The sequence below is a fragment of the Trachypithecus francoisi genome, unplaced genomic scaffold (genome assembly GCF_009764315.1).
Source record: "Trachypithecus francoisi isolate TF-2019V2 unplaced genomic scaffold, Tfra_2.0 Lachesis_group3, whole genome shotgun sequence".
NCBI lineage: Eukaryota > Metazoa > Chordata > Mammalia > Primates > Cercopithecidae > Trachypithecus > Trachypithecus francoisi.
The window spans coordinates 84,743,462-84,761,357 of NW_022681468.1; the positions used below are offsets into that span (position 1 = coordinate 84,743,462).

At 43.5% G+C, this 17,896-nt stretch overlaps 2 protein-coding genes across 2 annotated transcripts in view; one reads left to right on the forward strand and one right to left on the reverse strand.

Annotated features, from left to right (window-relative positions):
• METTL3 (methyltransferase like 3) lies at positions 1 to 15,713 on the forward strand. The gene is made up of 11 exons (XM_033188655.1): positions 1 to 247; positions 9,934 to 10,151; positions 10,238 to 10,642; positions 11,954 to 12,129; positions 12,726 to 12,942; positions 13,169 to 13,356; positions 14,056 to 14,094; positions 14,254 to 14,362; positions 14,483 to 14,548; positions 14,721 to 14,833; positions 15,488 to 15,713. The coding sequence occupies exons 1-11, from the start codon at positions 148 to 150 to the stop codon at positions 15,597 to 15,599; spliced, it is 1,743 nt and encodes a 580-aa protein (XP_033044546.1). The 5' UTR covers positions 1 to 147; the 3' UTR covers positions 15,600 to 15,713.
• The window catches only part of TOX4 (TOX high mobility group box family member 4), a 25,038-nt gene continuing 21,829 nt past the window's right edge, over positions 14,688 to 17,896 (reverse strand). Inside the window, exon 9 of the mRNA XM_033188650.1 lies at positions 14,688 to 17,336. Within this exon, the coding sequence (XP_033044541.1) occupies positions 17,276 to 17,336 (61 nt within the window). The 3' untranslated portion in view covers positions 14,688 to 17,275. The remainder of the gene's footprint in view (positions 17,337 to 17,896) is intronic.

Genomic DNA, 17,896 nt, shown 5'->3' on the forward strand with positions numbered 1-17,896 from the left:
ACTTTTCTGTCTTGCTCATCTCTAGGGGTCATTTTCCGGTTAGCCTTCGGGGTGCCCGCGTGAGAATTGGTTATATGCTGGAGCGAGTGCTGGGAGGTGCTAGTCCGCCGCGCCTTATTCGAGAGGCGTCAGGGCTGGAAGACTAGGATGTCGGACACGTGGAGCTCTATCCAGGCCCACAAGAAGCAGCTGGACTCTCTGCGGGAGAGGCTACAGCGGAGGCGGAAGCAGGACTCGGGGCATTTGGGTGAGGCACTGGGCTGCTGGGGCCGAGGCTCAACCAGGGAGGACTAGCGGGATCCCTAGAGAAAAAGTTCCAGAGTCACTGCGCTTTACCAAACGGCCGTTTCTATAAAGCCTCGTACATTGGTACTCCATCTCCCCCTTGAGCAGCACAGACCTTCGCCCTTCGGCAAGTACTTCGCCGTTCCTCCTCACCCTGGGCCTCAGTTCTTATTGCTCACTTTTTTTTTTTTTTTTTTTTTTTTTTTTTGAGACGGAGTCTCGCTCTGTCGCCCAGGCTGGAGTGCAGTGGCCGGATCTCAGCTCACTGCAAGCTCCGCCTCCCGGGTTTACGCCATTCTCTCGCCTCAGCCTCCCGAGTAGCTGGGACTACAGGCGCCCGCCACCTCGCCCGGCTAGTTTTTTGTATTTTTTTAGTAGAGACGGGGTTTCACCATGTTAGCCAGGATGGTCTCGATCTCCTGACCTCGTGATCCGCCCGTCTCGGCCTCCCAAAGTGCTGGGATTACAGGCTTGAGCCACCGCGCCCGGCCTATTGCTCACTTTTATCGGACGGATGCTTGAGCCCCATCCTCGTCCTCCTTGCCCATTCCTCTTTAGACTGCGAGGACATTGCCTTTGTGAGGCTTCTCAGCCCCCCCATCCCACGAAGCAGCAAGAACCCCTTTTTGTTGCTGCTATGGCGCTTTGTTCCCTCAGTTATAACGACTGTTTTGTAGGGGTCATTTCTTGGCACCTGTGGGTTCAGTAAGGAAGAAATGAACCTTCATATCCACAGTGCCCAATTTAGTGGCCCGTACAGAGTGGCACTCGGTGTTTTTGAATGAGTACCCCTATCGGCATTGTCTTAGCAATTTACATACCTAGCGGGAATCCGAAAACATTTGTGTTTGATTTCCAGACTTTTTCTCCTCTCCTGTTGCCCCTATGTCGTGATCATAAAACTTGAAGGAAATTTAAAAGATTGTTAAGTTCACTCTTATCCACTCCTTACCCCCAGGACAAACTCTGAATTATTTAAGGCAAACTAGTAACAAAGCTCTGCAAAAATAGTGACTCAATATCACCCTTGTGGTAGATTCTTCCAATATTTGTCAGTATCTTCAACTCCATCTCTAAATCTTGTCTAGATCATGTTAGGTTCATGTGCTCATATTCTGGCCCCAAGAAATAGAAGATGCACTGGCAGGATCCTCTCACCTAATTAATTATCCTTTCTTAGCTACAGTGTTCATGGGTCTAATTAGACAAAAATAAGTAAGAAATTGCCCCTGTCCTGAAGAATTTTAAAAACCATAGGATTCAAAGGTAGATGCGTACAAAAAGGAATGTGATAGGATATATGTACGGAACCAAACGAATGAATCTACAGTCTGTACAGTGAAGAGAAGTAACAAGAGCTGGTGTAGGTAGTGAAGCCATCAAAGCCATCGTAGTGGATTTGGCACTTGAATTTGGCCTTTATGGCTATATGGGACCTAGATAATTAAAGAGGTAAGAGGGGAGGATAGTAGAGTAAGAAGTGCAAGTCATTTGATCAGGCAATAAGTAGTAGTCAAGTCTCGGAGTAGTTCTTGAATTATCTAAGAGGCGGAGTTTTTTTTTTCCTTGCTCTAGAAACTTCATTGATTTATTTATAGATACAATTTTTTGTTTTGTTTTGTTTCCCCTATTCTTTGGTTTCCTGTTTTGAAACTTTTTAAAAATGTGCATAAATGATGCCAGCGACTTTTTTTTTGCTTTTGTTTTTGAGATAGGGTCTCTCACCGTTGACCAGGCTGGAGTGTAGCAGTCCTCCCAGCTCATCCTGTGAGTAGCTAGGACTACAGGTGCATGCCACCATGCCTGGCTAATTTTTAAATTTTTTTTTTTTTTTTGAGGGAGAGTCTCGCTTTGTCGCCCGGACTGGAGTGCAGTGGCCAGATCTCAGCTCACTGCAAGCTCCGCCTCCCGGGTTTACGCCATTCTCCTGCCTCAGCCTCCCGAGTAGCTGGGACTACAGGCGCCTGCCACCTCGCCCGGCTAGTTTTTGTATTTTTAGTAGAGACGGGGTTTCACCGTGTTAGGCAGGATGGTCTCGATCTCCTGACCTCGTGATCCGCCCGTCTCGGCCTCCCAAAGTGCTGGGATTACAGGCTTGAGCCACCGCGCCCGGCCTAATTTTTAAATTTTTAATAGCGATAAGGTCTCATTATGTTGCCCAAATTTGTCTTGAACACCTGGGCTCAAGCTGTCCTCTTGCCTAAGCCTCCCGAAGTGTTTGAATTACAGGTGAGAGCCACCATATCCAGGCTATTTAATTTTCTTGTGGAATCTTTTCCCTTTCAGTAATGCCAGTTGCAAAAGGGGACCTGAGGATCAGGTAGTGGTTTGTTTCAACAGAGTGATCTGCAAAATTAGTTAGTTAGTTAGTTAGAGACAGAGTCTCCCTCTGTCACCCAGGCTGGAGTGCTGTGGCATGATCATGGCTCACTGCTGCCTTGACTTCCCAGGCTCCAGCGATCCTCCCACTTCAACCTCTCAAGTAGCTGGGGCCACAGGCGTGTGCTACCATGCCCAGCTAATTTTTGTATTTTTGGTAGACGGGGTTTCACCGTGTTGCCCGGGCTGGTCTCTGAACTCCTGAGCTAAAGCAGTCCACTCGCCTTGGCCTCCCAAAGTGCTGGGATTACAGGCGTGAGCCACCATGCCTGGCTTACAAAATTAACTTTTAAAAAGCCATTATATTGGTGTACTACATCATTGATTACTTTGTGTTCACGTTTCTGTCGTTTTTGTAACAGACCATCCTCTATCTGTGGTGGTGGTGGTTGTTTCTTGGTTTTAATTGTTCCTCATCATACTTACTTTTTTTCTTTTTTTTTGAGACGGAGTTTTTGCTCTTGTTTCCCAGGCTGGAGTGCAATGGTGCGATCTTGGCTTACTGCAACCTCCGCCTCCCAGGTTCAAGCGATTCTCCTGCCTCAGCCTCCTGAGTAGCTGGGATTACAGGAATGTGTCACCACTCCGGGCTAATTTTGTATTTTTAGTAGCGACGGGGGTTTCTCCATGTTGGTCAGGCTCGTCTCGAACTCTGGACCTCAGGTGATCTGCCCGCCTCGGTTTCCCAAAGTGCTGGGATCACAGGTGTGAGCCACTGTGCCGGGCATCATACTTCTTTATACTTTTCCATTTCTTTTTTTTTCTTTTTTTTTTTTTTTTGAGACGGAGTCTCGCTCTGCCGCCCAGGCTGGAGTGCAGTGGCCGGGTCTCAGCTCACTGCAAGCTCCGCCTCCTGGGTTTACGCCATTCTCCTGCCTCAGCCTCCCAAGCAGCTGGGACTACAGGCGCCCGCCATGTCGCCCGGCTAGTTTTTTGTATTTTTAGTAGAGACGGGGTTTCACCATGTTAGCCAGGATGGTCTCGATCTCCTGACCTCGTGATCCGCCCGTCTCGGCCTCCCAAAGTGCTGGGATTACAGGCTTGAGCCACCGCGCCTGGCCGGCTACTTTTCCATTTCTAAATTCATACTCTTTCAATGAAGGATTCTAATTGTTCTTGGTCATTTTAAGCTTCATTTCATTTTTCTTTTTTGTTGTTTTTTGTTTTTTGTTTTTTGTTTTTTGTTTTTTTGAGATGGAGTTTTGCTCTTGTTGCCCAGCTGGAGTGCAATGGCACGATTCTCCTGCCTCAGCCACCTGAGTAGCTGGGACTACAGGTGCGTGCCACCACACGTCGCTAATTTTTTTGTATTTTTAGTAGAAACGAGATTTCACCGTGTTAGCCAGGGTGCTCTCGATCTCCTGACCTCATGATCCGCCTGCCTCGGCCTCCAAAGTGCTGGGATTACAGGCATGAGCCACTGTGCCCGGCCATTTCGTTTTTCCATGATATTAGCTACATTTTGGTATTAGCCAAACTTTTTGCTGTGTGCAGACCTAACTACTAGAGTCTTGATACTTTCATCCAGGTCCTTGCTAAACATGTTTAATATTTTTGACACTAAGACTGTATTCTCCCTGCATGTAAATATCTTTTTTTATGTTTATTTTTTCTTTTTTAGATATGAGTATCTCTTGACTTGTATATCTAGCTAATAATATAGCTAAGACCCTTTTTTCTGTGTGTGTGTGTGAGACAAGAATCTCATTCTGTTACCTAGGCTGGAGTTCAGTGACATGAACACAGCTCACTGCAGTCTTGACCTCAGGGCTCAAGTGATCCTCCTGCCTCAGCCTCCTGAGAGGCTGGCACCACAGGTGTGCCCTGCCATACCCGCGTAATTTTTAATTTTTTTTTTTTTGTAGAAACAAGGTCTTGCCATGTTGCCCAGGCTGGTCTTGGACTCTTGGGCTCAATCTATCCTCCCACCTTGGCCTCCCAAAGTGCTGGGATTACAGGCTTGAGCCACCGCGCCTGGCCGGCTACTTTTCCATTTCTAAATTCATACTCTTTCAATGAAGGATTCTAATTGTTCTTGGTCATTTTAAGCTTCATTTCATTTTTCTTTTTTGTTGTTTTTTGTTTTTTGTTTTTTTGAGATGGAGTTTTGCTCTTGTTGCCCAAGCTGGAGTGCAATGGCACGATTCTCCTGCCTCAGCCACCTGAGTAGCTGGGACTACAGGTGCGTGCCACCACACGTCGCTAATTTTTTTGTATTTTTAGTAGAAACGAGATTTCACCGTGTTAGCCAGGGTGCTCTCGATCTCCTGACCTCATGATCCGCCTGCCTCGGCCTCCCAAAGTGCTGGGATTACAGGCATGAGCCACTGTGCCCGGCCATTTCGTTTTTCCATGATATTAGCTACATTTTGGTATTAGCCAAACTTTTTGCTGTGTGCAGACCTAACTACTAGAGTCTTGATACTTTCATCCAGGTCCTTGCTAAACATGTTTAATATTTTTGACACTAAGACTGTATTCTCCCTGCATGTAAATATCTTTTTTTATGTTTATTTTTTCTTTTTTAGATATGAGTATCTCTTGACTTGTATATCTAGCTAATAATATAGCTAAGACCCTTTTTTCTGTGTGTGTGTGTGAGACAAGAATCTCATTCTGTTACCTAGGCTGGAGTTCAGTGACATGAACACAGCTCACTGCAGTCTTGACCTCAGGGCTCAAGTGATCCTCCTGCCTCAGCCTCCTGAGAGGCTGGCACCACAGGTGTGCCCTGCCATACCCGCGTAATTTTTAATTTTTTTTTTTTTGTAGAAACAAGGTCTTGCCATGTTGCCCAGGCTGGTCTTGGACTCTTGGGCTCAATCTATCCTCCCACCTTGGCCTACCAAAGTGCTGGGATTACAGATGTAATCCCAGCCTAGTTAAGACTCTTATAAAAGTATTTTTGGGGTTGTAATTAAATGTATCTTGTCTTCTGACCCAGAACTTGATCTGACCCATCATTTGGTACTGTGGTAATAGGTAAAGATGAAACACACAAATTAAACCAGAATGTCACTGTTCTTTCTGTGTTATTTTGATTATTTCAAAGAATGTATTTTGTTGAGCTTTAGGATTCTTAGGAAACCCTTGTGAAACATACTCTATCGTAAGTTTATTAATCATGTTGTCATGTAAGATATAACCCAAGACTTGATAAAAGTTCAGATTATTGCATTCATTTCTCACCAGAAATAAAAATTTGCATACCACATCTTGTTTTTTATAGCATTACTGAAATCTGATAATTATCGACTACTGAACTCAGTGTCAAAAGACAAGGATAGAAAATGAACTAAAATGTATCCATATCGTTAATAGTGGAAAATACTATGGGCAAAATATTGGGAGACCTTCTTTAGATTGGCATTTTTATCATTCATTCATTTATTTATTTATTGAGATGGCGTTTTGCTCTTGTTGCCCAGGCTGGAGTGCAGTGGTGCGATCTGAGCTCACTGCAATGTCTGCTTCCTGGGTTCAAGCGATTCTCCTGCCTCAGCCTCCCGAGTAGCTATGATTACAGGTGTCCACAGCCTTTGGAAGGCTAAGGCGGGTGGATCACCTGAGGTCAGGAGTTCATGACCAGCCTGGCCAACATGGTGAAACCCTGTCTCTACTAAAAATACAAAAATTAGCCAGGTTTGGTGGCAGGTGCCTGTTGTATGTACTACAGGCACATAAAACCTTGCTCAGCTAATTTTTTGTATTTTTTGGGCAAAACACCCAACAGGTTTTTTAGGTTGCTTAGGTTGGTCTTGGACTCCTGGGCTCAAGTCATCCTCCCTCAGCCTCCCAAAGTGCTGGGATTATAGGCATAAGTCGCCATGCCTGGCCTCCTTCCATTTTAAGGATAACTAATATTCCACTGTATGTATATAACACATTTTGTTCATTCATCCATGGGTGGGCGTTTGGGTTACTTCCACCTTTTGGCTATTGTAAATAATGCTGCTATGAACCTGGGTGTATGAATATCTCTTTGAGACCCTGCTTTAATTCTTTTGGGCGTATGCCCAAAGGTGGAATTGCTGGATCATATCGTAATTCTGTTTTTGATTTTGAGGAAGTGCCATCCTAATGGGTGTGATATCTCATGTTGGTGAAGTATATCTTTTTTAAAAAAAATTACTTAAAAAATATCTTTAATTGAAACAAACTAGATTTGGCCAGGTTTAGCACAAAGTAAATATGTGAACTGCTCCAGTATATTTCATGAGATTGAAGATGTGCATATAAATGTTGACATGTTTAAGGATTCAGCAAATTAGTAATCTGACCATATTAAGTTCAGTGGTCCTCTTAATTAAAGGGTAAATCAAATATTATGTATTATTTTGCTGAACCTAACACATTATTTTCGTTAGATTAGAAGCAGAGTGTCAGTGTAGTTGCAGCAGAGCAGAGGCATTGAGTAAATGTGTTGAATAAATAAATGAAAGAATACCTTATGAAGGATTTGGAACCCAGGAATTCGGAATCATTTTCTGGACAGTAACTGGTTTTAGGGATGATAAAACTTTTCCCCAAATGTCTGTATACATACAAAACTTTGGACGTGAAAACTTTACAGAATTTCATGTGAATAACAATTGTATTAACCAGCAGTTAAGTTTTATCTACCATATTAAACAAAAGCTCCCTCTTCCCAATAACCTTAAAAGAGGTATTTTCAGCTCTAATATTCTGAATGTAATGTGGGGGGAAAAAACCTCCCAGGAGGTGTTACTAATACAAGGATTCATAACCAAAATTATATCACCAGATATTGGAATGAGCAGTATTTTTTTTTTTTTTTTTTGAGACGGAGTCTAGCTCTGTCGCCTGGGCTGGAGTGCAGTGGCCGGATCTCAGCTCACTGCAAGCTCCGCCTCCTGGGTTTACGCCATTCTCCTGCCTCAGCCTCCCGAGTAGCTGGGACTACAGGCGCCCGCCACCTCGCCCGGCTAGCTTTTTGTATTTTTTAGTAGAGACGGGGTTTCACCGTGTTAGCCAGGATGGTCTTGAACTCCTGACCTCGTGATCCGCCTGTCTCGGCCTCCCAAAGTGCTGGGATTACAGGCTTGAGCCACCACGCCCGGCTGGAATGAGCAGTATTAAATCAGTCAAATTACCAATGAGAAAAGTCAGTATCAAGTCATAGGTACTTAAATATTTATGTTAACGTGGTTCTTTTTTTTTTTTTTTTTTTTTTTGAGATAGAGTCTCGCTCTGTTGCCCAGGCTGGAGTGCAGTGGCGCAATGTTGGCTCACTGCAACCTCTGCCTCTTGGGTTCAAGCAATTCCCTGCCTCAGCCTCCTGAGTAGCTAGGATTACAGGCATCCGCCATCACGCCCGGCTAATTTTTTTTATATTTTTAGTAGAGACAGGGTTTCATCATGTTGGCCAGGCTGGTCTTGAACTCCTGAACTCGTGATCCACCCGCTTCAGCCTCCCAAAGTGCTGGGATTACAGGCATGAGCTACCGTGCCCAGCCTAACATGGTTCTTTTTATAGATTTCTCACTTAAAAATTTTCTCACTTCTTAATTACTCAGAGAACATCTAAATTAACTTACTAACTGGAGAAACTGAAAATGAAAGAAGAAATAGGTGAGAGTGGAATCCTCCCACCTCAGCCTGCTGGGACTATAGGCACAGGCCACCAAGTGTGGCTAATTTAAAAAAAAATTTCTGTAGAGACACTGGGTTTCACCATGTTCCCCTGGCTGGTCTAGAACTCCTGGGCTCAAGTGATCCTCCCACCTTGGCCTCTCAGAGTGCTGGGATTACAGATAGAAGGCACCACACCAAGCCCTGAGTCAGATTTTAATAAATTCAGTTTCCATTAGAGTGGAAAATTTTCAAATTAATGAATTATTTATTTATTTATTTATATTTTTTGAGACAGAGTCTTGCTCTGTCGCCCCGTCTGGAGTGCAGTGGCATGAACTTGGCTCACTGTAGCCTCCGCCTCCTGGCTTCAAGCAATTCTCCGGCCTCAGCCTCCTGAGTAGCTGGGATTATAGGCTTGCGCCACCACCCCCAGCTAATTTTTTTTTTTGTATTTTAGTAGAGACGGGGTTTCACCATGTTGGCCAGGCTGGTCTCGAACTTCTCACCTCAAGTGATCCGCCCACCTCAGCCTCCCAGAGTGCTGGGATTATAGGTGTGAGCCACAGTGCCTTGCCAGAGTGGAAATATTTAAGTAAACAAAATATTTCTAAATGTAAACTAATGGCCTACTTATTTTATTTAACAATTTCAGTTCAGGTACTAGGAGTTTAATATTTCATCTATATTTGGCCGGGCGCGGTGGCTCAAGCCTGTAATCCCAGCACTTTGGGAGGCCGAGACGGGCGGATCACAAGGTCAGGAGTTCGAGACCATCCTGGCTAACACGGTGAAACCCCGTCTCTACTAAAAAATACAAAAAGCTAGCCGGGCGAGGTGGCTGGCGCCTGTAGTCCCAGCTACTCGGGAGGCTGAGGCAGGAGAATGGCATAAACCCGGGAGGCGGAGCTTGCAGTGAGCTGAGATCCGGCCACTGACCTCCAGCCTGGGCGACAGAGCCAGACTCCCTCTCAAAAAAAAAAAAAAAAAAAATTTCATCTATATTTTAATTAAATAACTACAGATATTAGACTTTCTCAAAGGTAACATTTTGTCCTAATTTTAGTTTCTCAAATCTTATGAAGGTTATGATGGCTACCCAGCTTGTGAAGTAATAGATGATAACAATATAGTCAGGAAATACCATTTGGTAACCAAGGCTTCAGCAAAGTATTAAGATTTTTGTGATTGTGAGTGTTACAGGTAACACTGTTGGCCCCCAACATTGTCATTTTGTACACTTTGTTGATCAATGGCCTGAATTCATTAAAATTCACACTACATGCCTCAAAAAGAATATTGGATCCCAGCCTAGGTTGTTGAGTATATTCCTGGCCTTTATTAAAATGTTGGTAGATAGAAAGGTGGTAGGGATATTTAAGTCTATCATGCTGCTAATTTACTTTCTTTGTAGCACAGCAAGGATAGGGAATTAGGAAAACATTACTCACCCAATAGAGAAAAGGTAGATAGAAAATCCAATATTGACAAAACAGTTAATACTACTAAACAGTTTAGTATGATTGAGGATAGGTAATCTAGTGCTAAAGTTGGTCAGAGAATTTCCTGCACAAAATGAAAGATCTATGTATGGGAATGCTAGAGAATTTGACTTCTCAGAAATATATAGACCAACAGTGGTTGCCTTTTTTCATTTTTACTTCTCTTCATTCTTAGATCTACGGAATCCAGAGGCAGCATTGTCTCCAACCTTCCGTAGTGACAGCCCAGTGCCTACTGCACCCACCTCTGGTGGTCCTAAGCCCAGCACAGCTTCAGCAGTTCCTGAATTAGCTACAGATCCTGAGTTAGAGACGAAGTTGCTACACCACCTCTCTGATCTGGCCTTAACATTGCCCACTGATGCTGTGTCCATCTGTCTTGCCATCTCCACGGTAATGACCTGACAGAGTTAGGATTTACAACTTATTTGCAGTTCGTGGTCAGTGTCTTATTGCCCCTACCTCCTCTTCTTCTCTAGCCAGATGCTCCTGCCACTCAAGATGGGGTAGAAAGCCTCCTGCAGAAGTTTGCAGCTCAGGAGTTGATTGAGGTAAAGCGAGGTCTCCTTCAAGACGATGCACATCCTACTCTTGTGACCTATGCTGACCATTCCAAGCTATCTGCCATGATGGGTGCTGTGGCAGAAAAAAAGGGCCCTGGGGAGGTAGCAGGGACTGTCACAGGGCAGAAGCGGCGTGCAGAACAGGACCTAACTACAGTAGCTGCCTTTGCCAGTTCATTAGCCTCTGGTCTGAGCTCTTCAGCATCAGAACCAGCAAAGGAGCCAGCCAAGAAATCAAGGAAACATGCTGCCTCAGATGTTGATCTGGAGATAGAGAGCCTTCTGAACCAACAGTCCACCAAGGAACAACAGAGCAAGAAGGTAGGGGTCATGTGAAAATACTCTCACAATATGCTCTTAATTATAGCTTTGTTTGACAAGGATTTACCCCTAGGGCAAGGAACTGTTTTTAGAATTGAGGGTTTACAGTGGTTCTCAACCAGGGATGATTCCCTACTGCCCAACTCCCAGGGGATCTGGTAATGTCTGGAGACATTTTTATTGTGACACATGGGGGAGTGCTATTGGCATCTAGTGTGTAGAGGCCCGGGATGGTTGTTAAACGTCCTACAGTGCATAGTAGGACAAACCCCCACAACAAACAGTTGTCTGTCCCAAAGTGTCAATAATGCCAGTGTCGACAAATTCTGATTTAGATAATCTGTCATTGAATCTGAAAGAATTGGATCAAGAGAAGAGGAATCCAAATATATAGAAATATAGGGAGATATTTCTCTTATATTTCTCCCTATATTTCTGGAGAGGAATACTAGACCAGTTATAGAAATTGACTAAATAATGTGAATTGGTTCTGAGTATAAGTATTGGCCTGACATGAGTTCTTATCTGTTTGGTACTTCTAGTGCGTAAGTTTGAACAAGTTAATTAACTTCTCTTGAGCCTTAGTCTTCTCATCTGTAATGTGAAGATAATACCAGCATATCCTGCCTTATAGAATTGAATAGACTCTGAGCTAAAAAGTAAAGTGTTTAGCACTATACTTTTTAGTTCAGCACCCAGTAAATACTTTTTTTGTAGAAGGAATGCCTTCCTGGGGAGGGGACGTTAATATAATTTTTAGCAGTAGGAACCAGGACTCTTCCATTTTAATTTCATCCCAAATGCGTATTTGTGAGGAAGGACTGAACCCCTAACAAATTTCTTATCTGAAGGCTCCAATTTTCCAATATTAAGTTAGCTAATTTAGGGCTAGGCACAATGGCTCATTCCTGTAATCTCAACACTTTGGGAGGCCGAGGTGGGAGGATCACCTGAGGCGAAGAGTTCAAGACCAGCCTGGGCAAAATAGTGAGACCCTATCCCCACAAAAAGTAAATTAATTAAAACATTAGCTGGCATGGTGTCTTGCACCTGTATTCCCAGCTACAATTGAAGGCTGAGCTAGGAGAATCACTTGAGCCTGGGAGTTCAGTGGGAGAAACAGTAAGTTATGATTACACCACTGCACTCTGGCCTGGGTGACAGCAAGATCCCGTCTCTTAAAAAAAAAAAAAAAAAGTTAGCTGATTTATCTCTTGTAAGACATCAATGTCAAAAAGAATTTGCAGAGTTGGTCTAAGAGCCAGTTTGATCTACAAGACATTTTTAAGTCCAAGGCTACTTCTGTCACAGGTCAGTCAGGAGATCCTAGAGCTATTAAATACTACAACAGCCAAGGAACAATCCATTGTTGAAAAATTTCGCTCTCGAGGTCGGGCCCAAGTGCAAGAATTCTGTGACTATGGAACCAAGGAGGAGTGCATGAAAGCCAGTGATGCTGATCGACCCTGTCGCAAGCTGCACTTCAGGTCTCTTGGAAGGGAATGAGGTGGGATGGGTTTGTCAGAAGCAGCCATTCCTTTTCAGCATATTCCTTCCAGTCATTGGGGTTCTGTCTGTAATCTTAGTTTATGGTTTGTGTAAGTCCTCCAGACCCTGAAGGTATACTTTCAGAAGTGCATTGTGTGGGAAGAATACAGGCTGTACTCCCAAATAACTTTTTTTTTTTAAAGAAAAAGCTCCCTCCTTAGAATAACAAGGTATGTCTGTCTCTCAGCCACGGTGAAAAAGTACTCCGAAAGGAGGATAATCTTAGGAGAAAAGGAACCTGAACTCTTAGGTCAGTGTTTTATTCTGTTCTAACCAACTAAGTCTCCTGCACTGCTTGCCTTCCAGTGGTAAAACAGGAAACCCAGTCTTTACTGAGAGATGAATTACAATTGTTCTGTAGTATGAATTATGGATTTCCATGCTACCTGCCTCCCTTAAAACTCTTGGAGAAAGCTCTAACAATAGAATTAGGGGAGGGTAATAAAATAGGAGACATTTTCAAATCATTTGAAATTTGAAACTGTTGGATCTACGTCTGGAGCACCATCTTGATTCTCCCTTTTTATTTTCCCAGACGAATTATCAATAAACACACTGATGAGTCTTTAGGTGACTGCTCTTTCCTTAATACATGTTTCCACATGGATACCTGCAAGTATGTTCACTATGAAATTGATGCTTGCATGGATTCTGAGGCCCCTGGCGGCAAAGACCACACGCCAAGCCAGGAGCTTGCTCTTACACAGAGTGTCGGAGGTGATTCCAGTGCAGACCGACTCTTCCCACCTCAGGTACCTGTCTGCTCAGAAAACTCGTCTCAACTTACAGATTTTGAGTAGGGCAGCCATACACGTTAAGAAAGCAGAGCATAATTCAGCAATCTTGTTTTGCTTATTGGGAATGGAGGGGGACAGATAAGCTTGTAAGGGAATAGGAAAAATCAAATGGAAAAGAGGGACTCAGGCCATGAATCTGAGAGTTAAAGTAGGGAAGATGACCAAATACCACTTTATGCAGTGGATCTGTTGTGATATCCGCTACCTGGACGTCAGTATCTTGGGCAAGTTTGCAGTTGTGATGGCTGACCCACCCTGGGATATTCACATGGAGCTGCCCTATGGGACCCTGACAGATGATGAGATGCGCAGGCTCAACATACCCGTACTACAGGATGATGGCTTTCTCTTCCTCTGGGTCACAGGCAGGTAATGCAATTCAGATATGTAGGTATGGACAGATACAATACAGAGTGAATACTGAGTGGGAGATAAAATCCTGGGTTTTCCTAGCCCTACTATTAAATGTATGACTGATTTAGTCTTTTTTTCTTTTTTTCCGGGGGACAGTCTCACTCTGTTGCCCAGGCTGGAGTGCAGTGGTGTGATCTCAGCTCACTGCAACCTCGGCCTCCCGGGTTCAAGCAATTCTCCTGCCTCAGTCTCCTGAGTAGCTGGGATTACAGGCACGTGCCACCATGCCCAGCTAATTTTTTCTTTTTGTATTTTTAGTACAAACTGGGTTTCACCATGTTAGCCAGGATGGTCTCTATCTCCTGACCTTGTGATCCACTCACCTCGGGCTCCCGAAGTGCTGGGATTACAGGCGTGAGCCACCACGCCCAGCCAGCCTTTTTTTCTAGTGAGTCCTAATGCCCATTTACAATGCAAATTATACCCTGAATATATATTTAACTTTACATTTGTTCTTTGAGAAAGGTAAGGTTGTTGAGAATACTGTTTTATCTTTTCATTCTTAGATCCACCATGCTGCTTTTGGTGTTGTGCATGTAAATGTTCACTGAATGTCTACTGAAAAGGTGTTTATGGTGTTTCTAACACATCATGTATTTTGAAGAGAAAAAAAATAAGGGCATACAAATAGTTGTTTAACTCATTTCTTCCTAGGGCCATGGAGTTGGGGAGAGAATGTCTAAACCTCTGGGGGTAAGTAGTGCGTTGTGTTGCTTTCTTTTGAGGGTAATACTGTTATAGTGAGATACATGTTTTCTTCTCCCAGAGTATTGTGATTCCTTGCTTCTATAAATGGTACTACCCCTAACTGTACATTTGACTAAAACTCTAGTTCTTTTTTATGCCCCACAGGTATGAACGGGTAGATGAAATTATTTGGGTGAAGACAAATCAACTGCAACGCATCATTCGGACAGGCCGTACAGGTCACTGGTTGAACCATGGGAAGGAACACTGCTTGGTGAGCAGCAGTGGGGCCCAATTCAATAGGTGGAGCACAAAAGAAGAATCATTTGATTTCTTACTGAAAAAAAGTTCAAAAGGTGGTTTCATAAGGTAATCTGTTATCTGTGGTGAGCAGGTTGGTGTCAAAGGAAATCCCCAAGGCTTCAACCAGGGTCTGGATTGTGATGTGATCGTAGCTGAGGTATGTGCTTCCCAGGCCTCCAAAGCTTCCACATTTCTGTTGGTATCAGTTATTCATGTTGGGTGTATTCTCATCCCAGATTTTTCTCATTTAGATCATAAACATACATAATAGAAGGGGCTAGAATTGCAATCTTGTGTAACTTAAAAAGCAGCTAGTTTTTATTTCCTAGGTTCGTTCCACCAGTCATAAACCAGATGAAATCTATGGCATGATTGAAAGACTATCTCCCGGCACTCGCAAGATTGAGTTATTTGGACGACCACACAATGTGCAACCCAACTGGTAGGGTGACCAGAGAACAGGCTAGTCCTCAAGGGGCTATTACTTATGATTAACGACATAACTTAGTAGAGCTTCACACTGTATTCCACTAGTCCATAAATGAGCTTCAGAGGATTCATAAGCCACTTAAGCTTGTATTTAAACTGTTTTATGAGATTCTACAAATATTCATTAGAAACTCAACAGGTTCTAGGACCCAAAGCACTGCTCCCTAGGGTTTCTGTTCTCTTCACAATCTAAGGATCTTCCTCAACCATTCTGTGATATATTGAATCTGCCCCCTGGTGGTTATGAAGTGACCTATTTAATCTGTCAATAATTATATCTTTCACCCCTTTAATAGAGCTTAAAACACATGCTGCTAGCATTTTGCTTATCCAAAGAGTACTCCCTGGTAGCAGCAACTCTGTGAAGCAGGCCTGGCTAAGCCTTAGTTACTAACCCTCAGATAATACAGATCCAGTCTATTTTAACACCAGAATCTATGCCAATTCTCAACTAGTCATTCTGCCATATACTATTCTAATGTTCTTTTTAGAAGAATTGGCATATTTGATATGATGATAGGCAGTCTTCCTTTGGTATACATTTTTTAACAATATTAAACCCTCTAATTCCAGGATTTCTGGTTTGCCCCTCCTTTTCCCGTTTCAGGATCACCCTTGGAAACCAACTGGATGGGATCCACCTGCTAGACCCAGATGTGGTTGCACGGTTCAAGCAAAGGTACCCAGATGGTATCATCTCTAAACCTAAGAATTTATAGAAGTACTTCCTTACAGAGCTAAGAATCCATAGCCATGGCTCTATAAGCTAAACCTGAAGATATTTGTACAATAGCTTTCTTCTTTATTTAAATAAACATTTGTATTGTAGTTGGGATTCTGAAGTCCATTCTGGCTGTGCCACTTAACAGGGTGTAATCTTGTGCAACTCATCTCTCAGTATTTCTTATATGTGAAATGGGAGTATTACCTCATTGGGTTGCTGTGAGGGTTCAAACTAAATGAGTGCATGGGAAACATTAAAATGATCATTATAGGCTAGGCACAGTAGCTCACACCTGTAATCCCAGCACTTTGGGAAGCCAAGGTAGGAGGATAACTGTAGCCCAGGAGTTCAAGACTAGTCTGGGAAAAATAGTGAGACCCCATCTCTACCCCCACCCTCCAAAATCATTAAAAAAACAGGAATGCAGGCTGGGTGCAGAGGCTCACACCTGTAATCCTAGCACTTTGGGAGGCCGAGGTGGGCAGATCATAAGGTCAGGAGTTCAAGACCAGCCTGGCCAACATGGTGAAACCCTGTCTCTACTAAAAATACAAAAAATCAGCTGGGCGTAGTGGCAGGTGCCTGTAATCCCAGCTACTCCGGAGGCTGATGCAGGAGAATTGCTTGAACCTGGGAGGCAGAGGTTCAGTGAGCTGAGATCGCATCACTGCACTCCAGCCCGGGTGACAGAGTGAAGCTGTCTCAAAAAAACAAAACAAAACAAAAAAACCCCCACAGAAAACAGGAATGCATAGGATAAAACTATGTACATGGTTGGTTGAGGAAGAGGTTCTCTAGGACAGCGTTTCCTGTTTTACAGACAGTAAAAATTTGAGTTTTATTTAAAGTTATCACCACTTGGACTATCATGCTGTGAACTTCTGCTTATTCTGTTACAACTAGGTGGCTTTTCTAATCTGTTTTTCTTTAGATTATGTCCAAGAAATAATGATAGATCTATGGTCTTTTGAAGATATTTCATCAAACACAAGTGAATACAACTTTAGACTTTGGTAAAACCTCTTACTAACGATGTAGTTTTGCCTCTTAGATTCATGAACTGTGATAACTCAGATAAGGATGGTAACTGCAGAAATAATATATATAAAGAGAAATAAACTCCTGGGTGATGTCATTTTCCATGTGGCCCAGTGTGCCTGTGTTGAAAAGTTTTGTTCTCAAAGCAGTGTATTGATGTGATAATGGGGAATAACATTTTTTTATGAGGGAACCTTTAATAGAATCTCTTAGCCCTTTTAAAACGGGTACACACAGTGGCGTTTTCTCCTAGGCTCAAAGCTGAGTACACTCCTGTAATTTTAATAATATTTTAGGCAAGTCCTATGACAATTATACCAACAAGTTTCTTCAACCCCACCACCACCCCTACCATATCTATGCTTTGCTTGCCCATACTCCCTTCACCCTTTCCTCTGCTATTACCACTGGTATTTCTGCTTGTGGTTGAAAATAAAAAGCATCTCCAGATTGCAGCAAATTCAGTGGCCCTGCTCCATAGCCTGGCCTCTGATGAAGGAAAAGGGGTGAAACATGAACGGCCATCATGGGTTGTGATCAGCCACTACCAGAAGCCCAGCTTGTGTTTCAAAAACAGGCTCTCGGATATGTTCCCAGCAGATAACTCTTCACTGGCTTGGAGAACAGGAAGGACTATTTCACAAACACTACTGTGTTTGAATTTCTAGAGGCTACCCAGGCCAAGAATACATCCCTAAGAGAGAAAAAGACACACAAACAGAATTATACACAAACTGAAACAGAATTACAGCCCACTTTTTTTTTCTTTTTGAGATGGACCTCCCGGGTTCATGCCATTCTCCTGCCTCAGCCTCCTGAGCAGCTGGGACTACAGGCGCCTGCCACCATGCCCAGCTAATTTTTTGTATTTTTAGTAGAGATGGGGTTTCACCGTGTTAGCCAGGATGGTCTCGATCTCCTGACCTCGTGATCCACCCGCCTCGACCTCCCAAAGTGCTGGGATTACAGGCGTGAGCCACCACGCCCAGTCGCTACATTCTTTTTATCTTTTTTTATTTTTATTTTTATTTTGAGACGGAGTCTCACTGTTGCCCAGGCTAGAGTGCAGTGGCGTTATCTCCTTGGCTCGCTGCAACCTCCATCTCCCAGGTTCAAGAGATTCTTCTGCCTCAGCCTCCTGAGTAGCTGGGTCTATAGGCGCCCGCCACCATGCCCAGCTAATTTTTGTATTTGTAGTAGAGATGGGGTTTCACCACATTGGCCCAGCTGGATTTTTTTTATCAGTCTTAAGCA

Coding starts and splice junctions, on each gene's coding strand:
- METTL3 (XM_033188655.1), top strand. CDS start 148: ATGTCGGACACGTGGAGCTCTATCCAGGCCCACAAGAAGCAGCTGGAC. Junction 248..9,933: donor GCAGGACTCGGGGCATTTGG/GTGAGGCACTGG, acceptor CTTCATTCTTAG/ATCTACGGAATCCAGAGGCA. Junction 14,363..14,482: donor ATGGGAAGGAACACTGCTTG/GTGAGCAGCAGT, acceptor TGTGGTGAGCAG/GTTGGTGTCAAAGGAAATCC.